At 41.5% G+C, this 26,759-nt stretch overlaps 1 protein-coding gene across 6 annotated transcripts in view; it reads left to right on the forward strand.

The window, feature by feature from the left end:
• Positions 1-26,759, forward strand: part of TANC2 (tetratricopeptide repeat, ankyrin repeat and coiled-coil containing 2) — a 487,927-nt gene that overhangs the window by 452,580 nt on the left and 8,588 nt on the right. For 4 of the 6 annotated variants that reach the window (XM_063657089.1, XM_054458934.2, XM_063657090.1 and 1 more), the window contains 10 exons: positions 3,233-3,418; positions 6,294-6,387; positions 12,756-12,889; positions 13,795-13,918; positions 19,155-19,330; positions 19,643-19,775; positions 20,324-20,353; positions 21,188-21,279; positions 23,173-23,319; positions 25,956-26,056. In XM_063657089.1, coding sequence (XP_063513159.1) covers positions 3,233-3,418; positions 6,294-6,387; positions 12,756-12,889; positions 13,795-13,918; positions 19,155-19,330; positions 19,643-19,775; positions 20,324-20,353; positions 21,188-21,279; positions 23,173-23,319; positions 25,956-26,056 — 1,217 coding nt within the window. The remainder of the gene's footprint in view (positions 1-3,232; positions 3,419-6,293; positions 6,388-12,755; positions 12,890-13,794; positions 13,919-19,154; positions 19,331-19,642; positions 19,776-20,323; positions 20,354-21,187; positions 21,280-23,172; positions 23,320-25,955; positions 26,057-26,759) is intronic. The other 2 variants (XM_063657088.1, XM_054458936.2) reach the window with 1 other exon arrangement.

Below are 26,759 nucleotides of genomic sequence, written 5' to 3' on the forward strand. Positions count from 1 at the left end.
CTATCCTCCTGAATTATTCTTGGAGTCTTCTTGTGTAACAAACCCCTTTTTCAAATTCTCATCTCATCTATTACACACCATCCCCTTAGCTTTTGTAGAGCTTTTATTTTAAAGTAATTTTAGACTTTCAAAGATATTGCAAAAATAGTGCAGAGACCCAACACAAACAAATGATACACGTTTGAGGTGATGGGTATGCTAATTACCCTAATTTGATCATTACACATTGCATACATGTATCAAAATATCACACTGTACCCCATAAATATGTACAATTATTATGTGTCCATTTAAAATAATAAAAGCAAATAAAATAATTATCTTGTAGGCAAAAAAAAAAAATGCATAGAGTTTCTGTATATCCTCCATTCAGCTTCTCCTAATGTTAACAGCCTAAGTAATTGTAGTCTCATTATCAAAACCAGGAAAGTAATTTGGTGATAATACTATTAACTAATCTACAGACCTTTCTGAAATTTGTCCAACTGTCCCACTGATCATCTTTTTTGCATTAGAGAATCCAGGTCAGGATCCCACATTACATTTAGTGTTGTGCCTCCTTAGTCTCCTCTAGCCTGTGAGAGTTTCTCAGTCTTTGTTCATCTTTTATGAGCTTGACAGTTTTGAAGAATACCAGCCAGTTGTTCGGTAGAATGTTTTTCAATTTTAGTTTATCTAATGTTTTCTCACTGTGAGATTGAGTGTATGTATTTTTGACAAGACTACCACGTAAGCAATGCTGTACCCTTATAAAAATGCAGCACTAGAAGTCCCTGCTGTTGATAGGTCTTATTACAGGTGGTGTTAACCTCAGTCACTTGGCTACCCTAGACCTGCTAACCAACACATGGACCATATATCAGTGATGACGTGACATTGTCTGAGAAAGTACGTACCAAGGCCACCACACAATACCTGTCCAAAAAGGCCTCCGATACGGAATAATCTTATTCGTTATTTCAGAAGTCTTTTTCTTTGCTGGATTCTTCTGAGCATTTTATCACTCTAGCTTAACCCCTACTCCAGAGTTAGGAGGACATTGACCCCCAACAAGCATCTAAGGTAGTGTCTTCCAGGTTTCTCAGCTCTGAAGTTACTGTTTTTCCTTTTGTAATTAAGAAATATCTTTTAGGGTTATGCTTTTGAGACTAGAAAGATAGACATCCTGGTTCTTGTCATACTTTTGTCCACTAATATTAGGATCCATCAGTGATTCTTGCTGCAGTAATTATTATTATTATTATTATTATTATGTTTGTTTTTTTTTTTTTTTTTGAGAGGCGTTTCACTCTTGACGCCCAAGCTGGAGTGCAGTGGCATGATCTCAGCTCACTGCAATCTCCGCCTCCCAGGTTCAAGTGATTCTCCTGCCTCACCCTCTGGAGTAGCTGGAATTACAGGCACCCACCACCACACCCAGCTAATTTTTGTATTTTTTAGTAGAGATGGGGTTTCACCATGTTGGCCAGGCTGGTCTCGAACTCGTGACCTCAGGTGATCCACACGCCTCGGCCTCCCAAAGTGCTGGGATTACAGGCATGAGCCACCATGCCCAGCCACTGCAATAATTATTGCTTTGATGTTTGCCTAACAGTGATTTTCTACTTCCATCATTCCCTCAACATTTATTAATTGAAATGTTACTGAAAGGGAAAGCGATCCCTTCTCCCCCATGTATTTATTCAAGTATTTATTGATATTACTATGAAGTCATGGATATTTATTTTATTCCATAGCCTGAAATCCATTACCATTATTATTCGTTTTCATTGTTCACATTGCCCCAGATTTGGCCATTGGGAACTCCTTCAAACTGATTCCTGTGTCCTTTCGACTTCCCTCTATTAATTTTTGAGCATTTTCTGACTTTCTGACACCACAAGATGTTCTAGTCTCATCTCTTACCCCAGTCCTGGAATCAACCATTTCTCCAAGGAGCCATGGTTTCTTTTATCCATTTGCTTAGTTTTTGAAAATACAGTTCTGAGCATGAAAACACTCAATGGCTTCACTACCTTTTGGTTAAAATTCAGACCACTTAGCCTGGCATTCAGAAATATCCATGCTCTGTCCCAAAAGACCTTTTCAGCCTTAGAGTTTAAACTTCCCTTTCATATGCCCTACTCTCACAAAAAGTAGAATACATTAATCATTTTCCATCTCAGCCAGTCAAGATAGACATTTCTGTCTGAATCTGTTCCTGATTCTAGCCAGGAATTAATCTTTCCTTCCTCTGAAATGTTATTTCACTTTTACTTTCCTTTAAATTTATTGTATACGCGCCTTTGTTGGACAGGCTCTTGTCACATTGGTCACATCTCCCCTACCTTGTTGGAGAGTCCTTAAGAGCAGAACCTATATATTACTGTCTTATTCACCTAAATGGTACTTTGCCACATACTCTGTATTCAGTAAATATTCACTATGTGGATGGCTGGGTGGAACTGAAGTCAGCAGGAAAGCCAGAAACAGAACTTATATTTTCAACTGATCTAACTACCACAGGACAAGTGCCACCTACCTACCAAAAAAGGCTACTCATCTAATGAAAGGCTACTCATCTGTTGAAACGAAGGCCCTTCTGGTAAATCAGTCTTGATCAGGGTCTTCTTTCAGCCTACACTTGTAACCAACACTGAAATTATAAAGACTACTATTGGTGCAATAAGCCAGAAGTGCCTCTAGCCATTTGGGGTAGATCTTTAAGAGTCTTCCCTCCTGCTGGAAGAGAGAAGCAGACTTTGCCAAAGTTTGGTGGTCAAATGATTCATGATGTGAGATGTTTTGCTTCTTTGGAAGGCCAAAAAAATTGTAGCTTCATAATGTTTTTCTTCCCTTTTTTGATTTCAAAGCTAATTTTTTTTATGCCAGCAGAGCTACCGGTTTCTCAAATCTTGGTCTAAAATGAACTATTTGAGGAGACAAAGAAGAATTTACCTCAGGAAGACAAAGCTCAAACTGAGAATTTTGGTTTTTGTTTTTCTTGGAATGCAAAAACAAAAGTCTGACCTTTTCTGAGGAAAAGAAGTTCTTCCCAGAGGGACATTTAGCATAGTTGTAGCTCAGTAATAATCTAGGCTGAGCAGAGTCTCCTGAATTTGCTCAGAGATTGGTTCCAGGAGTGGAAAGGATGATTCTTAGTAGTCTAGGCTTGTGCAGTGGCGGATGTGACTAGATAGCGAGCTCAGCCACAAGTCTGTGTTCACGCAGATCTCCTGTCCTCTCCTCTTAGGTGGATCATTTGGATAAGAACGGGCAGTGTGCTTTGGTTCATGCTGCACTCCGAGGTCATCTGGAGGTTGTCAAGTTTTTGATTCAGTGTGACTGGACGATGGCCGGCCAGCAGCAAGGAGTATTTAAGAAGAGCCATGCCATCCAACAGGCCCTCATTGCTGCAGCCAGCATGGGTTATACTGAGGTAAGAAGTAGGCAATAGGATTGTTTTTTCAAGCTATGTATTGAAGGACCCAGGAAACCAGGAGAAAAGATTGCACAAAGACAAAATTGCCAACCAAATTAATGTGAATTCGTGATCGCTGCTCTGAATAATAAGGAGATTAAACTCCATGAAGCACTTTATTCAAATGCCAAGGTCCCTCAAATTGTAGGTATAGAAAGGTGCGAGTTGGAAAGGACCGTGGAAATGATCTAATTATTCTCCATGTTTTCCTCCCTGTTTAACAGACAGTGGCACCAAGGCTCAAAGAGATGAATTATTGAGGTGTAGTCACGTGGTTAGATAATGTGGCACAGGAACAGCATAACATTTAGAATCTCAGAAGGACCAGATTTGAGTCCCAGCCTCGCTATTCATTAACTCTAGCCCTTGAACAATTTACCTAATCTCTTAGAAGTTTAGTTTCCCATCAGCAAAGTGAAGCTAATAAACTCCTTTATACAAGGCTATTATAAGGGATGCTTGGTAAACTGTTCAACATTATACAGTTTATTTATTAATGATAACAATAATAGTGGCAAATGTAGGGAATTGGTAGTGTGCTAGGAAATGTTTAACAGCCAACCCTGAAGAGGGGTGTGGGGTGGAACAGGGGTGTGTGTTTGTGTGTGTGTGCATACGTTTATTATAAATTTTACTGATAGAATGTGTTTCCATGGAATACTACACAGCCATAAAAAGAACAAAATCATGTCCTTTGCAGCAACATAGATGCAACTGAAGGCCAATATCCTAAGTGAATTAACACAGGAACAGAAAACCAAATACCACATGTTCTCATTGATAAGTAGGAGCTAAACATTGAGTACTCATGGACATAAAGAGGCAACAGTAGACACTGGGGACTACTGGGAGGGGAGAGAAGGGGAAAGGGTTGAAAAACTGTTGTTATCCCCACTACTGGGTGATGGGAACATTTGTGTCCCAAACCTCGGCATCATCCAGTACACCATGAAACAAACCTGTACATTCACTGCCCTTGAATCTACAATAAAAGTTGAAATAATTAAAAAAAAAAAATTACAGGCTCACGCCTGTAATCCCAACACTTTGGGAGGCCAAGGCGAGTGGATCACCTGAGGTTGGAAGTTGGAGACCAGCCTGGCCAACGTGGTGAAACCCCATCTGTACTAAAAATACAAAAATTAGTCGGGCGTGGCAGTAGGCACCTGTAATCCCAGCTACTCGGGAGGCCGAGACAGGAGAATCGCGTGAACCCGGGAGGCGGAGGTTGCAGTGAGCTGAGATCATGCCATTGTACTCCAGCCTGGGCAACAAGAGCGAACTCCATCTCAAAAAAAACAAACAAACAAAAAGAATATGTTGCACATAACTTACAAATAATAATGAACTATATAATACTCTTAATTGAATGCTTTTGTTGATTTTTGCCAAATTTTTAGCTAACCTGTGGTTGTAACTTATAACCTAAGTTTGACAAATGGAGCTGCATCCCAGTTTGCTCTTTTCTCAATAACTGTACTGCCGTTAAATCTGATAAGTGATCTACTGTTAAACTACTTCTCATCCACATACAAACTATATTCATTGAACTGAATCCTCTTTCAGCTTTAGCACTAAATGAAGCCCTGATTTATAATGTTTGCCAGTTTCAAGGGTGTAAATATTCCTATCATGGCCAATTTCAAGCTACCAATGTGACATCACTGAAACAAAGGAGATGCACAGTAGCACATTGTGATGTAATATTCCCAGCATGCAGACATGCACAATCAATATAAATAACCTCAACAGCGTAGATAATAGTAAGATATAGTTAAATAATAGGAAGTTGCGAGATTTGAGTATTCTTTAACCTTTGTTTTTAATGTTAATGTATTTAATTGCTATTTGATTTCTAATAAACAAATGGCTTTCAGAATTTCTGAGAATTTAACAGTCAGCTTTCATGGGCCAGTGCAAGCGTGGGATAATCAGCAAAACAGCTACCATATCAACTGAGCTGACATGTCACCAAGGGAGTGTTAAGTAATATTAAATTTGTATCATCTATGGGAGGTTTTTTAACCCTGTTCAGTCAAATTCCCAGAAGCAGAACTGTCACTTTTCGTTGTGTTTAGAGATTTTTCTCCCTTTACTAGTTCCAGAACAGTCCTTATACATCTGAGAGGAAAAAGGAAGATAATCACTTTACTCTGAGGAAACACAGGGCCAGGTGCAGTGGCTCACACCTGTAATCCCAGCACTTTGGGAGACCAAGGCAGGAGAATCACTTGAGGCCAGGAGTTCAAGACCACCCTGGACAACATGGCAAGACCCCCATCTCTGGAAAAAAAAAAAAAAAAAAAAAACTTTTTTAATTAGCCAGGTGTGGTGGTGCATGCCTGTAGTCCCAGCTAATCCGGAGGCTGAAGTGCAAAGATTGCTTGAGCCTGGGATGTCAAGACTGCAGTGAGTCATGAACACATTACTGCACTCCAGTCTAGGTGACAGAACGAGACCCTGTCTCAAAAAAAAAAAAAAAGAAAGAAAAACAGGCCCTCAGTTTTCTCATATTTATTTTCTATGGTTTTTTTATAGGGAGGAGGAAGGATTGCTTCTTTAACTTAAATATGAAGAATATGTAATTTTTAAAACATCACATGCTATGTAAGTGAATTGCATTCTAGAGAAATGTGTAAACCATACCTGATAAGACAAATGCTCATCATGGAAGCTGTGGGTTTCTTTATTAGGACAGTCAGTTCTGATTCCTTTTGTGTGCAAGAGATTTAGTGATACTTGGATCATCCAAGCATCTTCCAAACCTCACAGGCTAGTGTCAATAGCATAGTTTTCCACCTGAAGTTTGAGCTGACACAACTTTTTGTTTCAGATTGTCTCCTACCTACTTGATCTTCCAGAAAAAGATGAAGAGGAAGTAGAGCGAGCACAGATCAACAGCTTTGACAGTCTCTGGGGCGAGACAGGTACCTCTCATGGACGTTGCCCTCAAGAATGTGTTGTGTTTGTGTGGACTCTCAAATCTCGCTCCCTTATTTTTTCCCTGGCATACATTTGGCAGTCTTCTGTCTCAGGCTTTTGTAATGGAGACTGATTCAGCCAAACTAAGCAGTCAAGCAATTTTCCTCCTTCAATCCTCTTTCCCTGTGGATTCTCCATACTCTTTGCACCAGAGTCTTCTTTCAAACAAAACTTTTTCCCTCTCTTGCTTCCAAATATTTTTAAAAGACAGAAAGTTACCTTACAATGTGCCAAACCAGAGCAGAAAATAATTGTGGCCTGTCTCCTTTTTATGTGATCCTTGTAGTAGTTAGGAATAAATATTTCTCCCATCAAAATAACTCTTTCCCCTTGCATTTGTTAACCAGGATGTTAAATTTTCACCCACACCTCTGGCTTAACAAAATGTTACTGTGGTAGCATGGTATCTGACACAATTAATCTAATACATTATGAGTAAAGTTGCTATCTGGATGCACAATGAGGGCCCAGCCTTATGCAGTTCCTGTTGGTCTGTAGCAAATCAGTTTCTGTATCGTTCGGTACTTACAATGCAAACAGAAGCCTCTTCCTCGTGGCCTTTGCAGGAAATGATTGTTGTCTTCCCTCCAAGTCTAAACTGCAGCATCTGGAGAAACATTAGTAACCTTGGATGTGTTTCTATGAAACCAGGGCAATGAAAACTGTAGAGTAACCCCAGATATGTGTCATATTTTCCAGGAGAAGTAGACCAATATTGAGATGGCCAATCTAGGGAGAATATTTTACTAAACAAGAAGGGTATGCATTTGGGTTAGGATAAGAGTGTTATTAAAAATAAGAGGTTCTTGAACTCATTTAAAACTTATAAAGACCTATTGTGGCATTTCTTCTCGTGACAAAGTCTTACACACATTTCCTGACTGCTTTAACATCATGTGGAATGGTCCAAAACTCAGGAATTTGCTTCTCGAATAATCCCTCCTTTTGTAAGATCCAAAGGGAGCAGATGCCTGGCAGCTGCAGCTTAAGAGTCTATGACAGATTAAAGGAAAGTGTACAGCTGGAAACAGCTGCTGTCTCTGGAGCCCCACCCTGAGGGAAGCCAGGGGACAGGCTGAGGGGAAGGAACTGGGCAGGACATGAGCCACTCTGGAGTATGCATATGTGTGTGACCTAGAGCTGCAGGAGGGACATGTTGGTGTGTTTCTATCAGCACAGCCTTCTCCAACAGTGTTGCCACATCTCCAGCAGACCCTTTGTTGCCAAGGGCATGGCGGTGTAACCACTGACAGCAGCGATTTCCTCTTTGGGACAATCCCTGTGAAGCTGTACCAGCCCAAGGCATCTACCTGCACCCTGAAGCCTGGCATCGTGTACTACCACGGTGGTGGGGGCGCCATGGGGAGCTTGAGTAAGAACGCTTTTCTCAGACCTCCTAAAGGGTGGTGGCATGTCCCCATGGTGATAATGAATAGAAATTACAAGACTAATAGTCATAGCGATGAATATCAAACACATTCTAATGGCATACTTGAAAGAAATCCTTAAAAATGTTCAAAAAGGGCATGAATTAAATGGAGGACTTATTTTTATTGACATGAATTTCTTATTAGAATAAAATTTTATGGCCTCAGGATTTTTAAAATATTTCATTCCTTAAAGTACACAATAAATGTTTACAGTGAATTTTGTACATATGTACCATATCTCAAGATTTTAAAAAATCAAAACTTCATGTGTTTGCTTATAATCAGAATTGTGTTGTGTTTGACTTATGCATATGTACAATATAATTATAATATTATAAACATAAAGAGCCACTTAAACATGAGTTAAGATGAAATTTATTTGTAATATGATTTCTTTTTTTTCTTTTTTTTGAGACAGAGTCTCACTCTGTCCCCCAGGCTGGAGTGCAGTGACACAATCTCGGCTCACTGCAACCTCTGCCTCCTGGGTTCAAGTGATTCTCCTGCCTCAGCCTCCCGAGTAGCTGGGATTATAGGCGTGCACCACCACACCTAATTTTTTTTTTTTGTATTTTTAGTAAAGATGGGGTTTCACCATGTTGGCCAGGCTGGTCTCAAACCCCTGACCTCAGGTGATCTCCCCACCTCAGCCTCCCAAAGTGCTAGGGTTACAGGCGTGAGCCACCGTGCATGGCTGTAATACAATTTCTATATCTATGAAAAATTATTTTATTTCAGTAAAAATTCTGGAAAATAATGTTTATTATGTGACAGTGACCCTACAACTCATCACTAGTATAGAATGGACTTTGATTTACTGTTCTATCTACAGTGATGTTTATTAAACATACATGTGCCTTTCTAACTTATAGCACATGATCGTTTAAATTTTATAATGACCTATTGAATTATGATGCTTCCTCCCATGACAAAATCTTACACATATTTTCACATACAAAAGTGGTCTGTGACCCAAAGCTAGTTGGTGGGGGCTCATATCTGCAACCAGGACCTAAGTGACAATTTTTAACCTAAGGAAAATACAATGGTCATGATGTTCCCTATAATATGTATCACTTACTGTATCAAATCTAAGACACCATTAACTTTAAGAAACTACGTAGCCATTATTTTATGTGCCACTACAAAAACAAACAACTTCTGCCAACTATACTGACACAATTCTTTATTATTACATTAATTGTAAGATGCATTCCAATTTCAGAGATGTTAAAATGTAGAGGGAGAAAGTGAATCTTAGAATATTAATTGGATGTGATTTTTACATATTAGATTTTCTGAAGGCAGATCACTAGAGCATCCTGGTTGCTTTCATCTTCCCTTTGCAGCCTCTTTATCTTTCCAGATGTCATCATCTTACATCCAGCTTTCACTATCTGCTGACCCCCTCCCATCCCGTAGAGTTTTCACAGACTTCTTATGGAACACCACAGAAGAAAAGCAAACAAGGTGACAAGATTGTTGCACCACACCCTCCTCTCCCTTGTGTTGTGGGCACAGACCAGGACCAGCACTAAGAGCTTCTAGCAACTCTGGAGGCCAACCCTGGAAATACATGGCCCCAAAAAGAAACCAGAGTTTACGAAATAAACTTACTGGATTCCTTTAATTCCTGCCCTCATCATCGTTTGCCTAGATTATTGCAACTACCTCCTAATTGAGCTTCTGCCTCTAGCCTCACCCTTTTGTGATACATCTCTCAGACTTCAGCCAAAGTGATCTTTTTAAGCCATAGTCTGTTTGTGTCACTTTCCTGCTTTCTAACCTTCATTTACTACTTGTAGGATTAAGTCGTTTAATGTAGCATAAAAAGACCAGTAATAATCTTCAGCCTCATATATTGCCTGTCTTCTCCAGTAATTCCAATAACAGTAAACATATTGTTTTCCCCTCAGTGCCTTTATTCATGCTCTCCCTTGGCCCACCCCACACCTTCCATGCCTGTAAATCTCCTGTTCATCTTTCAGCATCTAACTCACATTATCATCTCTACCTGGAGGCCATCTCAGAAACCTCTTCCTCTGTGCTCTCCCTCATACCAAGGACATATCTCCATTGTGCATATCACACTCTATATTAACATATTCGTCTGTTTCCTTACTCAACCATGAGTTCTTTGAGAGCAGTGTCTGACATATAGCTCAATAAATGTTTTATTAATGTTATTTTGAATAGCAGTGATCAGTTTATTTCTCCCCACCCACTTCCCCCTCCTCCCTGACCCCTTGATCTTACATGACCTGTCTGTGCTGGACTTCTCCAAGGTTGAAAGTAGATGAAAGAGTCATGTGTATCTCTGCATTCTCTTTAGTGTCAGCATCCCATCCAAGCAGACTCTGGCTGTTTCCCCAACTCTGAGCTACATCCTGTCTGCCTCTTCCAACTCCTTAGATGTTTCCCGCTGAAAAAAGACCATTTCTGTCAGATCATCTCGTCAGATGCTGACAAGCTAGGGAACAAATTCTGTTACTGCTCTTTTAGGAAGAAAGTTGGCTCCTAACTGCTCTGTTTGCAGTTTGATGTTTTATAGAATTGGCTTTACCTTCATCTCCTTTCTTTTAGAAAGTTTTAACAGTTTTTGATAAATCTCATATAAAATCCAGACTTACAACTCCTTGCTCTTGGATTTTGAAAAGCCCAGACTCCATTTTACATAGTTGTGTTGTTCTGAGATGAAATTGGCCAGCTGTGTTAACCATGTCCAGCTATCAGCTGAAGGTTGCTGCCAAATGACATCATAACCTCAACAACAGAGATGATACAACAAAGAAAAAGGCCAAATGGAACATTCCCTCACATATAAATGTGTTATCCAGTGGGGAGAAATGGGGCAGCCAGAGCAATAGAATTGTCAGACTGGACAGTATGGCTTTCCAGATGGGCACTGGTTGTGAATATTCAGATGTGTTCTGTGAACTGGCATCATTAGTGAGAGGCTTGATTCTGAAATACTGTCTGTATTTTCTCTAGGATGCTGTAAGTTCTTTCATGAAAAATAATGTATTTGGCCCCCTCACATAGAGAGGTTTGCTGCAACCTTATCAACCTAGTAACTACTTTAAACAGATTCAGAATGCGAGTTAGAAATTTTCCAAATGGTTTGTTTTATGCACTGAGATAATTCTTATGTTTCCTAATAAGTGTCTATCCAGTCATATTATTAAACTACTCTTGTGTTCTGACCCATATATAGAACTCACAATTTGTTTTCTAACCTATTAGAAATATGAATTTGAGAAAGAGGGAACATCACTTATATTTAAAAAACAAGAGATAAAACTTCTTTGTCCAGGAAATAATTACAGCCATTAACACCTGAGCTCACCCACTCAGGGTTGGAAATGACCCTCACCTCAGATAGGACCAAGCCACTGCCCTCCTTGTAAGGAACTGAAAAGAAATGCCAATGTCAGGAGTTTCAACTAAAATTGAAAATACACATAAGACAAGCCATAGATAGAACTGGTTTAAGAGTGCATGTATCTTCTAAAATTACCACATTTTACTTCATAAGTCCTTCTTATCCTTGCAGAAGGAAGGAAAATGTTACTTGAAGGTTTATACTTGCAGAAATTACAGGTAGTTTTCATTTTGCATATGACTCAGTAGTGGATAAATTTGGCGAAGTCCAGAGACAAAATGCCATAATTTGCACTTACGTGGAAAGAAATGCAAATGTCCATTTGATGTAAATTTTATTTGCTTCTCTGAATACGTTTTAAAGTTTGCGAACTGCAGTATCTGTGCCTGCCAAATATTATCATTTTCTGGTTTGTTTCTGGAGTAGGAGGCCATAATAAAAGAAGAACCTGCTGACTACTACATCAATTTTTAAGTCAATTTGGAAAAATAAAAAATCTTTATCCTCTTTCTTTCAAATGAAGTATAACTCCTACATGTTTTAACAGTGTTTCCATCCTCCATACCCCTCATTTTTTAAAACAATAGATTTGTGCACCTGAGATCCCATGGTTAAATGAAACAAATACATATTTGTTAAAAGATAGACTTCATATCTCCAAACTCCTCTTTCTACTGTTGAAATGACACTCTGAAGACAAAATAGGCATTCATAAAATCTCCTTTGTATCAGAGATCATATTATCAGTGGACAGCGGCACAAAAAGAAGAATGTTTCTGTTTTTTTCCTAATGTGTCTCTTAAACTCACTGTAGCTATTTTTACCTGTGACTTCATTATTTTATATTCAGAAGAAAATAGTCTTTGTCATACCTCTTCTCTCATCTTTAAGACCGCTACCTTGAATCATTCTAATCCTTATATAAAAAATGATTGCAAATGTACCAGAAACTTCTGTATCAACTAATGAAGAAAAAGAATGAAAACTGGCCCAAGACCTTGGACTGCAATTCCTAACTTTGGTTCTCTAGGCTTAAGAGCCCAGGGGTAGAGCTTGGCTGGAGGTAGTGCCCAGCTAATTCTAAAACAAAACAAAACAAAAAAAAACTTTTTATCTCTGCAAAGACTCTTGTCTTTAGATTCCACCCACACGTAGACTAACAGAGTTTGTAGCTAGGAAGAGGTACCAAAGGAGAGGTAGACCAAAGCAGAGAAGACAGTCTGGTTAGGAAAAATGAAACCAAGTGAGTTTGATTAAAGGCGGATTTTCAATAGATTTATTATTATTATTATTGTCCCCAAATATCGTGAGGCAATTTAAATGTGTCTTTATTCATTATTTTTCTTTAGAACTCTTCTTTATGGAAAAGGTGGCAAAAATCATTATTCTTAGAAGTAAAGTAGCAATTACATTAATGAAACACAGGGATATGTCACGTTTAACATGGAGTGCTGGAGAGGACAAGAACCACCTATCCTCAATCTTTGTTCTCTGCCCTTAGCCCTAACAGCTGCAGCCGGAAGGGGCAAACTGGAGGTGTGCCGTTTGCTCTTGGAACAAGGGGCAGCAGTGGCCCAGCCAAACCGCCGAGGGGCAGTGCCACTATTCAGCACAGTGCGCCAGGGCCACTGGCAGGTAAGCAGGGTGACAGCTTCCAGTCCCTCAGGCAGGACTGAGTTCTAGGTGAGGACTTCTGATGCACAGAGCAAAATGATCACAAGTAAAGTTTGGGTTACCCAGCAGTGATCAGTTTTGAGGACTTGGACCTTTGTTATGAATATTCTGGTTAATCGAGAATACGACAGTTAACATTCAAAACCATCACTTGATACAGATGGTATGGAAGGACTAACTACTTATGTCCTGGTGATACAGTGACCTCCTTCTCACATTTCACAGTATCCAAAGACTCCTTGGAAGTTTCATTTCTCAGCGGACTTCTGCTAATCACTTACTTGCAGATGTCTGAGACTTACTAAAAGAAAATACAGTGAATGCAAATTCTAATGATACAATCCTTTTAGATGTTTGGATTCTGGATAAATGTTAATTTATACACTTACGACGGAAAGGAAAGCACACTGATAATAATCTTCAGAAGTATTTCAATAGAAAAAAGGCTGTAGAAGCCAAACAGCCCTAAAGAGTTACCAGAGTCACTTGATTATGTTCAGTTCAGTTGCAAGTATTAACTACAGGCAGATTTGCAACCACTAGAGGGCAATAAAGAAGTGATTTATGTTGGAACTTCCACTATGGGATTGTTTAATCCTACATCTTGGCCTTTGTTAAGTTCTTTTTTACTTAGTAGCTGAGTCAGACATTGAGAGTTGAATCCTTCTCATTTGGCTGTCCCTACGAGAGTTAGAGATTAAATCACATGGTACTAGGACTATACAGGTACTTATAGGGGGAAGTGGAAAGATACATGGGTGACTCGTACAGCAGTAGGAATTCCTACAGAGTAAGAGATAGTGTGCACGTGTCTTCTCAGCACCTCTTCTTTGGGCTAATTGGTCTCTGTTTCTCTGCACTTGCAGATTGTTGATCTTTTACTCACCCATGGAGCTGATGTCAACATGGCAGACAAGCAGGGCCGCACTCCCCTGATGATGGCTGCTTCCGAAGGCCATCTAGGAACTGTGGACTTTCTACTTGCACAAGGTTAGTCTTGGGATGCTAGAGCTGGCTGGCCAGTTTCCATAATTACCTGGTGAACTCATGATTTCCAGCAATGGATCCCAGGAGATGCTAAGAACAGATATTAATCCAGTTGGTTGGAAAATGAAAGGTATCTCCTCCCCTCTTGTATTCAGTGTAATGCTTCTAACTCTGATACTCTCTATTTCTTTATGACTTAAGGGATTTAAATGAAATTAACATATTCTAAATTCTCATTCAGATCAGTAGTCTCCAAACTTTGATTTTTAAAAAATATATACTCAATAAATGTTCATCTTCCAGGGATCGTGTTTTGACTTTAACTTTATCAATTCTTTTGTAAGCCTGCACAACTAATATATTTCTTGAATTCAAAGGAGGCAAATGCCAGTGAAGACCCCTGCTGACTGTGGGATCCTATTTGGGGGATCAAGATTATTACCCTGTAGTAATAAATTCCTTTTGACACTTACCAACACCCACAAATTCCTGGTGAATGGGAAATAAGTTAAAGAAGATGATGATCACACCACCATCATAAAGCACGTCAGGCTCCTGTTGGTTGCTGTGACCTCCATCACATAACACTGTGCATAACAGTGGCTGCTGATGGTGGACCTCTGTAGTAGAAAAAGCTCATCACTGGTGACTCTGCAGTGCCATCTAGTGGAGCTTGAGCATTTACTTGAAGCAAGAGACAGAGGCAGTCATTCCAATTAACCTCCACTATTAGTAAACTGGACCCAAATGTCTGTAATTATATCCACAAGCACATGTACTTTCCTTCAAGGAAACCAACCTCCTGAAGAATTATGCCTAGGCCAGAGCAGCTGAGGGTAGTTTAATTAGGAGGAAATTAGGTTTCTTCTAAGATTTCAAACTACAGCTCAGTCAAAGACTTAACTGGATCTTTAGCTGTATCCCTCAAGTAAGATTTTTTTCCACAGACTCAGACTCAAGGCTGGGTCAGAATCAGAGAGTTGCTCTTACAGGGTGCGAAGTGGCTCTTGCCTTCCCCGTATAAGCTACCAAAGAAATTTGGCTTCATGGTATCTCTCTTCATTCTGCTGGGGAAGCAGGGAGGAGGAAGGATGGGCCTAGATTCTCAAGATAAGATGTGTCCGGAGTAAATATTCCAGAACAAACCAAGTCCACTGAAAGAGGCAGGAACTCTTGAGCCACTGATAACCTTTAGATAGCTGCAAAGTACCTGTCATGTGCCAGTAGAGGCTCCGTAGCCATAGATTCCAGATATTTGTTCTCCCTTACCAGTGAAGACATTTTCATCTTTAGACCGTTTCATTTTTTTCCACACTTAAATGAGAGGCTTAATGAATTCAACAAAGATTTATTTAGGCTATGTTATTAGCAGAACACTATACTAGGAACTATGAGTGGTTCTGACTTTTTTAATTAATACACTATAACCTGTGCCCTCAAAGGGTCTATAATGTGGCAAGGAAGAGATGAAACAAAGATAAATGCCTTAAAAAGCGGAGAATCCTGAGTGTTCTGATACAGGCGTCCTTTGAGTTAGACTAGGACAGACTTTGAAATTCGAAGAGGAAAAATGTTCTGTATTTAGGGAGAGGAAGTAACATAGATGAAAGGCCGAACAGGAGTGACAGGTTTGGAGAAATATGCAAGCTGTCTAGTAAAGTGTAAGGGGACTACGGAAAATAAAATTGGGAAGGTATATGGAAATGGAAAAGGACCAAGTTAGAAGAATCTGGACTTAATTCTAAAGGAATCTGGGGAGGCTTTAAAAAATTTTAAATAAGGAATTGATGGCAGAGTTATGCTTTAAAAACAATCACTCTGGCAGTATGTGAACAGCAGATTTGACAAAGCAGCCAGGAGATCAGTTAGGAAGCCATCGTAATGGAACATATGAGGCATAATGAGGTCCTAACCCAAGGGCAGTAGCTTTCAGCATAGAACAAAAAAGGGCTGTGTGCAAGAGGTATTTTGGATATGAAGTCTGATTAGATGTAGGAAATAAGGATAGAACAGTTAAAGATAACTCCAGAGTTGTAAGACGGACATTTGGGAGAATTGTGATTTCATTAACTGCATGAGAAAGAAAAGAGAGAAGAGGAAGATTACAAATTGGATTTTGGAAGTATTTAACATATTATGGATTTGTTTCATATGTATCTCCTTTTAATTTCTTTTCTTTCCTTATCTTTGGAAAAATCAGTTCATCTATAATATACATCCAAAACTTTCTTATCCTACTTTTTCTTCCACTGGATACTTTGTCCAGGAAATTTATAGATGTTGTATCTGAGAAAACGCCTTGGATTCTCTTCTGTATTTAAACTTATTCCATGTTAGAGTCAGTGTTTTAATTGCAAACTATACCAATACATAAATGGCTCTCATCAGGATTAAGGTATGGTCCCTTCCAGCTTTTCATCCTCCTGTGGGAAACCACAGACTCTACTGACGTCCAGAGATGCAAAGGTGATAGGCTAGATAACTGCTGAGTAAACCCTGAGCCTGCTGTGGCAGGTCCTAAGCTTGAGCTGACATCTGAATCCTGTCCAGCTGAGGGGGCAGCCAAGTGTCCCAGTGCAGTAAGTTGATCTCTGATGTAGTTAAATATGACATGCCTACTGTGTGAAAAGAGTTGTCTTAGGTACTCTTCTAGCAAGTAAATAATACGCTTCTTACCATCGAAGGCCTTACAGTCTGGGCCTTAAGAACCAAATGTATATTGGATTTTAGACTGATTACAAAACAGCATGTCAAGTATGCTTGATCCTTTCAAGTGAAAATAGAAATGTTGAAGGGAAACAGATCCAGAATATGAAGGGGTGGATGGAGAATTTAAAAGTGGGGATGGAGTTATTGAATAAGGCTGAGTAGTTTAAACTCTGAATTTCTTGTTTATTTTATTTGTATTTGTTTTTGTCTTTTTTTAGAGGCAAGGTCTCACTCCATCACCCAGGCTGGAGTGCAGTGGCCTGATCATAGCTCACCAAAGCCTGGAACCCCTGGGCTCAAGCGATCCTCCCATCTCATCCTCCCATCTCAGCCTTCCTAGTAGCTAAGACTACAGGCTCACACCACCACACCTGGCTAATTTTTTAGTTTTTTGTAGAGACAGTCTCACCATGTTGCCCAGGCTGGTCTCAGATTTCTGGCCTCAAGCAGTCCTCCCACCTCAGCCTCCAAAAGTTCTGGGATTATAGGTGTGAGTTACTGCACCCAGCCAAATATTTATTTTTTTAATTGACAAGTAAAAATGGTATATGCAGTTATGTATCACTTCACGATGGGGATATGTTCAGAGAAATGCATTCCAAGAATTGTGTCCTTAGGTGATTTTGTCATTTGTAAACATCATAGAGTGCACTTACACAAACCTAGATGGTATAGCCTACTACACACCTAGGCTGTATAGTATAGCCTGGTGCTCCTAGGCTACAGACCCGTACAGCGTATTACTGCACTGAGTTACTGTAAACAGTTGTAACACAGTGGTATTTGTGTAGCTAAACATATCTAACCATAAAAAGGAACAGTGTTTATGGTGTACAACATGATGTTTTGATGCAGGCTGTATATCCCTTATCTGAAATGCTTGGTTTTATATATCGCTTATCTGAACCGCTTCTGTTGGGATTTTATTTTTTGCATTTTGAACTATTTGCATTATACTTACTGGTTGAGCATTTCTAATCCAAAAATGTGAAATCCAAAATGCTGCAATGAGTATTTCCTTTGAGTGTCATGTTGGTGCTCAAAAAGGTTCAGATTGTGGAGCGTTTCTGATTTCAGATTTTCAGATTAGGGATACTCAAGCTGTATATGTATACATTGTGGAATGGCTAAATCAAGCTACTTAATGTGTGCATTACCTTACACACTTTTTTCTTCTGGCGAAAACGCTTAAAATGTACTTTCACAGCAATTTTCAAGTATATATTGTTATTAACTATCACTATGATTATAGTTAACTATAGAGTAGATTTAGTGTACTAGTTAACAACTAGTACCGTAGATCTCTTGAACTTATTTCTTCTTTCTAAGTGAATGTTGTGTCTTTGACCAACATCTCTCCAATCCCCCCTATCTCCTAGTTTCTGGTAACCACCATTTTATTCTTTGACTCTATGAATTTAACTTTATTAGGTTAAACTCCAGATTTCTTTCGTGACCTGGGCTCAGTGTCCTCTCGTGTTTATTTCCCCCACCTGGGGAGGGAGAAGGGGCCCTGGCATTGTGATCAATGACAAACATGTCCTGGGCTCCTATTTGATGAGACTGTCTCAAGGAGTTAGCACTATTATCAATGGAAAGCTTCTGCTCAGTTCAGAAAACGTTCACTGAGCTCTGGTGCAGTGAGGGCCGAGGCAGGTGGATCACTTGAGGTCAGGAGTTCAAGACCAGCCTGGCCAACATGGTGAAACCCATCTCTACTAAAAATATAAAAATTAGCCAGGCATGGTGGTGCATGCCTTTAATCCCAGCTACTTAGGAGGCTGAGGCAGGAGAATTGTCTGAACCCGGGAGGTGGAGGTTGCAGTGAGCCAAGATTGGGCCACTGCACTCCAGCCAGGGCAACAGAGCAAGACTCCATCTCAAAAAACAAAAGAAGAAGAAGAAGAAGAAGAAAATGCTCATTGAGAATTTATTACATGCAAATAGAATACATAAAAATAGATAAATAATGGAATAAGTTGACTTATGTTAAGCATACTTAAGATGAGGTAGCAGTAAACTGTGAGAAGCTTCTTAGAGGCAGGAGGATGGAGATAGTTCCTAGAGAATTAGAAGAAGTGAGGCAAGTCATGGGGGAAGAAAAGCTCTTCCACACATGGAGCAGCATGACCAAGAGTGAGGATGCAGGAGGATTGACGGGAGATCCGAGAGGCAGAGAGTGAGGATGCGGGAGGATTGACGGGAGATCTGAGAGGCAGTGAGCACATCCATTTGGCCGAAGTGGAGGATTCTCAAAGGGGAATAATAAAACAGCTATAGAGAATAATTAGGAATAGACTGTAGATGACCCTGAATTCTCAGTAAAACGACTGGAATCTGTTTTATTGAAAGCTTATAGGATGAACTTTCAACAGTTGAGATACAACTGGCATACCAGGATCAGTCTTAAAATGGAAATAGTCCAGAAACGAGCAGTGTTCTTTGGAGGAGCATGCCCCTTCAGCGCACTTCCCCTCCTGCTGTGCAATTCCGTGTCTCCTCAGCCCTGTGCTATCACTTGCCTTTGCAGGTGCCTCCATTGCTCTTATGGACAAAGAAGGATTGACAGCCCTCAGCTGGGCTTGTTTGAAGGGCCATCTCTCAGTAGTACGTTCTCTGGTGGATAATGGAGCTGCCACAGACCATGCTGACAAGAATGGCCGTACCCCACTGGATCTGGCAGCTTTCTATGGCGATGCTGAGGTGGTAAGTACCTTTAAACAAGCCTCAAGAGAGCAGAGAGAGGGGCTGTTCTCCATCCATACTACCTGGGGTTGAAAGTGGCGTGATGTATTGATGATTCCTGATACAGAGCTCTCAGATCTATACTTACTAGAGAGCAAGAATATTCAAAATGCTATTAAAGATCAAGAATATAGCTAAGGCCTGAAATACCATGGCGGCATAGCCTGGGGTAGGCCAGCAGTTGAAAAAGGGCAGGCAGCAGCCAGAGCCCTCGGTGGAACAGTGCTGAGCCATTACGCCTGTCCTAACGTCTCTGTTTGATCCATGTCCTAGGTCCAGTTCCTGGTAGATCATGGGGCCATGATTGAGCACGTTGACTACAGTGGAATGCGCCCTTTGGATAGGGCAGTGGGGTGCCGGAACACTTCTGTTGTTGTCACTCTTTTGAAGAAAGGAGCCAAGATAGGTAGGAGAAGGGAAGAGGATGTTGGCCATCTGTGCCCAGGGGCCAGACTGGTCCAGTGGTCTGGCTGCCCTGGGTATTTGGTGTGAGTGTATATAGTTCCCCCTCCTCCCTGGCCCAATTATTGTCCAAGTGAACAGAGAGGCTCTTGGCCCAGGGAAAGCGCCATCTGAGCCATGGTCTGCAGTCCCCTGTGTCCAGAACCACATGGTTCTCTACCATGTCCCTTGTAGCCTTAGCCAGGAGGCTGCTCTGGCCTTAAGCACCTCTCAGCACTGCCTCTGTTCCAGCCCCACTCTGTCAGCATCCTGGATCTCTGCACTGCCGTGAGCCTTTGCTTTCCCTTGCTCTGAATGTGCTTCAGACTCAAGTCCCTGCTGCCGCTGTCCCAGCTGCTCCCCAAGCCCACAGACCTATAGACGAGGGTTGGCTGATAAGCTGGCTTTGTGCTGCCTGCCTCTCACTGCTGCTTTTTCCTTCTTTTTTTTTTTTCACCTTCATCCATTTTTTTTTCCTCTCCTACAACTTTTTGTTTTCTCCTTTCTTTGAAGGTTGTCAGACGTTACCGAGTCGCCCACGAGGTATATTTCACCGCTGTCAGCATCAGGCGTGGTCTGATGGCTTGGTCAGCTTTGCCTTCTCCTCTTTGGTTTAGCCTGCATGAGTTCCCTACACCTCTAATCTTTTAATTTACTTCACCTTAAAAGAAGATTTTTTTTAATGACTGTTGTAGAGAATAACTTGAACTTTTGATAACTAACCTTGAAAAGCGTAGTTTGTAAATAATTCAGGCATTTGTAAACTAATCCATTTAACCTTTTCTTTCTTTTTGTGGGTAAAGTCATCCTCAGTAATGTTGGTTTGTTTCACATCTGATTGACATTCAAACTGTGCTCCTGCTTCAAAGTGAATCCCGGGGAGTCCTAGTTGGTACTTATCATTTAAGGGAAACTTTAGAGTTATCAGTGGTTTCCCTTCTGCAAAGTACATATTTTAAAGTTAAGAGGCTAAACATCTGGGGGTTTTGAGTCCCAAATCCAAAATAAATTACCCTTTTTGGATTTTTCAAATCCTGTGGTAATGTTTAATATAAATCCTTTCTCCCAATTTCCTTATTTAAAATAATTCCAAACTGAGCCATTGCCTGCCTACATGCAGCATGCAGGCTTTGCTGCCCTCGCGTGGGGCAGGCTCACATGGTTCCAGTATTCTTATTTTAAGGTGAATACAAATCCAATGCAGCTTCTTGGCAGTGGGAGTTACTAAAATACTCCCAGGTCTAAAAGATGAGGTACTAATTGTGGAGCAAGTTGTTCTCTCAGCAGAAATTCCCCTAGGGTATTTTTTTCACCTAGCTTCCTACCACCCTTACATTGTATGAGTTTTTTACCCATCATGCATCCTGTACACTACAGGTCCAGCCACATGGGCGATGGCCACCTCCAAACCAGACATCATGATCATCCTGTTGAGCAAGCTGATGGAAGAGGGGGACATGTTTTATAAGGTGAGGGGAGGGAGGGACACAGTTTCTTCAGAACAGCCACTGACTGTTTTCCACGTGTAGAATCTTCCAAAGTCTTGATAATTCTCATCCTTTGCATAGAGGCAAAGGGAAAATACTGTTCCTCAGTGATGGCCTCATATGTTGGGGATCCTGGGGTTCTACCTTACCAAGAGAGCAAGAGTAGCCTATACTTGCCTGCAGCTGATCAACCTAAAGCCCTGGTTTCACCTGGTCACTTACTGGTGGTTTTGTCGATTTTTACATGGAATCTGTTAGGTAGGATTTGGAAACTCATGAGACAAGTCAAAGTAAAATTATGTAGTATAGCTATTTCCAGTATGTTGATCCTAGCTTTCATTTGTCATAATATATACATAGATTTAAAAGTATATAGTAACAATAGCTTATCAGCATCCTTGAATAAGATAAGGAAACCAAGACAAATAGCAATTATAAGATTTGTTTGAAATCATTCACTGAATGACAACAATAACAAAAACTGTGGAGTCTTTTTGTACTCACAGTCCAAGTTGAAGGCTCCATACCCTGACACGAACTCCTTGGTCTATTACATGTCAAAGTCATCGCACTGGATCAGCTGGATTACCCTGTCCCGAAGCTTCATACAAATCCAACCCAGTTTTTGGCAGCAGGCATCACTGACACTTCCCCAGGACTAAAAGATAAGGAAAAATAGTTGTGAAGCATATTATTATCACCTGTGTCAGGAGTGTACAAGTTCCTAGGAGCGAAATTCTATCTTCTAAGTACCCTTTGAATGAGTCATGGTAATCTAGGACTCTCAGGCTTTCAGGAAGCTTAAGTCCTGGCGCAACCTTGATTTTACGTGACTTCAAAGAAGGTCCTCATTACCCTAGATGTCATATTTATGGACTTCACGATGGCATTACTCTCAGGTTATGTCCTGGTTATAGCATAACTTCTGGTGTTCTGAGGCAAGGAGTCCTCTTAATGAAAATATGCAGTGCCATTATTGTTCCCCTCAGAATTCTACCTTGAAAGACTCCAAATCTCTCCTTAGTGAATGGTGCTAAGGGAAAAGTAAAAGACTGGGATCCCTGTGGAGTTGTAACTAGAGAGAAGGAATAGAGTGGATAAAGATCAGCTAAAGGGGTGGGAGATGCCACCTGCATCTTTCTGGTCCCAGCTTATAGATTTTCAGATACAAAGTGGAAGAAAAGTTCAAGGTTGCTGTGGCCAGATCTCTAAATTGGTCATAGATTTACTTCATCTTGGATAATCCCTCCTGCAACATCAGATGGAATCACAAACTCTAAACTTCACCTTTCTACCGCCACCATACTCCATGCCTTTTCCAAAAATGGGGAACACTGATTGGTATTATTTTATGCCATGAGATTAGGGAAGCAACCGCTAGACTGCTTTAGCTCCCACATCCTTCGTGAGGAAGAGAGTAACTTCTAGAGGGCTGGCCAGGTGGAACGTCAGACCAAAAAAACAGTTCTCCAGACAAGCCAGAAATTAAGGAGGAAGTAATAACTTTGGAGTGCTTGGGACTAGGAAGTCATATGTGTTCTAGAGAGCAAAGGAACTTTGAAATGAGCATGGTCAGCCTCTTTGGAATCCAGTTGGGAAGTCAGGGTCCAGGGCCTTCCATTTGCCAAGACTTTGTCTCCCTGGCTTGTATCTTGGGTATCCCCTCAACCTTGCCTTTCCTGCCAGGTGAGTTTCCTATAGAAAAGACTAGACCCTTCTGCCTTCACCATCAGGGCCAGAACTCCTCTCTAGGCTGGCGTTTGGGAGGGTTAGCCCTTAGTAACAGCTGCTGAGAAGAGGAAGGGAGTGGGGACCACACTTCCTCAGCTGTTCAGCAGACCAACTGTGTGTTTCGCCATCTTGTGCTCCCATTAGAAAGGTAAAGTAAAGGAAGCTGCCCAGCGCTACCAGTACGCCCTGAAGAAGTTCCCTAGAGAAGGGTTTGGTGAGGACTTGAAAACTTTCCGGGAACTAAAGGTGTCTCTCCTCCTCAACCTCTCTCGGTGTCGCAGGAAAATGAACGTAAGTCCCTGTCACCCCAACTCCTTTCTGCAATCCTGGTAGCTGATAGCCCGTGTCACTCACTAGCTTTTACCAGGCCCCTGAAATCCTCCTCTGCCCCATTTGGAACTTGGTTGTCCTTCACAGAGCACTGACATTTGCAATTTGAAAGAAATCAAGTCTAAGTACAATCTGTATCTCAAACTGTAAAGAAATTAATGCTGCGAGTACTTTGCAGCTTTCTGAATGTTCATAATTTCACTGAAAGTGATGAGGATACCATCTTTCCCACCGCCATACCACCAAGTCAGTGTTCTGGTCTTTGGGAAAATGTGAGAGCAGTGGTCACTAGAATTCCAGTTGCAATTAGATGTGAATTGTAGTCATTACTCTCAGGTATATTCCCTTGTCATTTGAAGAAGGGCTAAGAAGAGGGCTCGGACCATGGTCTTGAAGGTTTAATTTCTGAGGCTATTGAACTTTTTGCCTCTTTCCTCATCTTTGTATCCCAGCATGCTATGTCCCTTCTTGTCCTAGAGGGAATCTCAGAACTCCCCCTGGACCTTTATCATCTCCCTGGTAAGCTGCGGTCCTTCCTGCCTACCTTGCAGACCCATCTCAGATGTCCCCAGACACTGCTCCCTCAGCCACTGCCCTTCAACATAAAGACACTCCAAGCCAAGAACCCTCTCTCAGGTTTTGGAAATAGCTAAGATTGTGTCAGGAGTCTCTGACATCCACCAGCCTGAGGTCTCACAGTTCCTCAGGAGATAAAAATAATCCAAGCCAAACAGATGTATTGATCAATTAAAAACTTAGCTGGACAGAAGCAAGATTTGAACCTCATGGCCAGGGATCTTCAAAGATCTGCCTGTGTAACCTTTAGATCATCCATTCCAGACCCTAAACCCTGACACTGGAAGGAGCCTGAGTTAAACCTGACTGTCTCAGAGAACACAGCCATGACCTTCAGAAGCAGAATTAAACCTGACTGTCTCAGAGAACACAGCCATGACCCTCAGAGGCAGAGTTAAACCTGACTGTCTCAGAGAACACAGCCATGACCCTCAGAGGCAGAGTTAAACCTGACTGTCTCAGAGAATACGGCCATGGCCCTCTGAGGCAGAGTTGCTCCAGGGTGCTGAGGGAAGTGGGGATGTGGAAGAGGCCCCCCAACCCTGGGAAGGGAGAAGGTGGCGGTCTCGGGAGACAGGTTTTCATGCTCACGGGGTCTCCTGTGAAATGAAAGGAACAGCACCAAGGCCTCCCCTGGCACCAGCCGATGAGGATGAGGCAAAGCTCAGAAGTTGCTGCCAACCCACTGATCTCTTTTCCCTACTAAATAATAGACTTTTTAAAAATGCCCTCATATTTTTAGGAATAATGATGGTCCCAAAAGAACAAATAAAAGGGTAAGGCTGGAAGCAGAGCAGGGATAGAGGTTGACCCATAAAAGCTGAAATTCTTTCTAGCTCCACATTTGTTCAGAAGCGGTTGTTAATCATCTCCTGGGCCAATACTGTGCCAAACACCAGATGTCTGTCTTCTTAGGTAGACGATTTCCCATCAACTTTTAAAAAATTTTTTTACCTATGCCCCAGGGCCTTTGTTCTGCCCAAGGCCTTGTTTTCTGCCTTACGACTCATGACTATAACCAGAGGCTACCATGCTATACTGTGGCTTTGACACTAAAAGAAGGGGAAAACCCTCTCTTTTAGCTTAGTATTTAAGGGAATACTAAAAACCATAGGCTGCCTAGTCAGCATTGTTCCCCACCCCACCCGCCAGTCTCTGTTCCCAGGGGTTCTCGGAATGACATCCCTGTGAGCATGTTCCTCGAGGGAGAGCACAGACCTCAGTCACAGCCGGGGTCTTCTCTTGTTTTGTTTTATTTTTAATTTTAAGTGTTTCCTAAGTAAGGAACCAGTTAAGAAAAGGAACAGATCAGAGAAGCCTCTGTGAAATAGAAAGAAAACGATAATTAATGAGCGCCTACTATGTGCCAGGAACTGTGCAGGGCTTTTAAATACTGTATCACACTTGATCCTACCTCTGGGGTAGGTATGGATGAGAAAATACACCATACACTTGGGGGTTATGAAGCTGGTCAGAGAATTGAACCCAGGTCTGTCTGACACCCCCTCTCCCTCTAGTCTCCGTAGTCAGTGCAGTTTCCTTTACAGACGTCATCCTCCTGGACTTTACAGGATACCTTCTCACCTGTCCCTTAGAAATCCAAAGTGTAGTGCGTGTAGCAGGAAGGTGTGGGGCTCAGACCAGCGTCCACACGAAGTCTGGACTTGTGTGCGTTTGCCTCCTACATGCATGGATAACTTCAGGAGCTTCACTGGAAAGGGTTGGTGTTTGGCTTCCGGGCTGAGAACTTTATTAGAAAGGCAAAAAGAGGGAAAATTAAAACTATTTTAATATTCTGGGCAGATAAAGTCCAGTGAGCAGTCGCAGGGGTACACAGGACAAAGGCAGAAGGAACTTTCAGTCCACAGGCCCCACGGCTAGAGCCATGTCAGGCACGTCTAGCGTCCCAGGCGTTCCATCCATGAATGTCAAAAAATGTACAAATAATTTGTTTTATTCCCAAGTTGTCTATTTTTTTATATCTCATCAATGACTCATTTGCACACCTATTGTAATGACAGGATTTTGGAATGGCGGAGGAATTTGCTACTAAGGCCCTGGAGCTGAAACCGAAATCTTATGAAGCTTACTATGCGAGAGCAAGGGCAAAACGCAGCAGCAGGTGAGGAGAGAGAGAGAGGGTGAAAGCAAGAGGTCTCTTTTCTGAAAATTTGGCCAAGGCAGCGTCGGCCACCCTGGGGCATATGTACCCAAATACATCTCTGTCCTTGAGAACCGTCAGGGCCAAGCTTTGGGGATGGCTCCCATAGCACAGCCCTCAGCTCGAGATCGGCAAATCTGCTGGGCTGTGGAGACCACGAATGTTTCACTTCGGGAGAAAAACACTTTTTCACTGGAGAATGGCAGCTTCTTCCAAGAAGCCTCTGCCGTCTCTCAGGCATTTTTCAACCCCTAGAGCAGCTAGCATAAAGAGACAACAGCGACTTAAAGAAATCACTTAAGCAGAGCACCCCACCCCCCCCTTTAGAGGGAAAGTAGGATGGTTCACTTAACATCACAGGTTCCTCTTCCTTCTCCCATAGGCGTTTGAGGAATCCCAGATTAGTTAGTCTTCCCTTTGGGGCTCTCCTCAAGTCTGGTGGCATCAGACCCTCTTCCACCTAAACCATCACCCACCACACACACACAGAGTCAGGAGGTCCTTGCTGCCAGGATGGAGAGGACCCAAGAGAACACCATTCCACATTCCTTGTGCCCATCTGCTGTAGTTTGGCCACTGGGCAGAAAAGCTCCCAGAAGAACCTAGAACCCTGCCATCAGTGATCTTTGTGTAACTTGTCACTGTCTCTTATGCCTCCTGCCCT

Source organism: Pongo pygmaeus, chromosome 19, assembly GCF_028885625.2.
Source record: "Pongo pygmaeus isolate AG05252 chromosome 19, NHGRI_mPonPyg2-v2.0_pri, whole genome shotgun sequence".
NCBI lineage: Eukaryota > Metazoa > Chordata > Mammalia > Primates > Hominidae > Pongo > Pongo pygmaeus.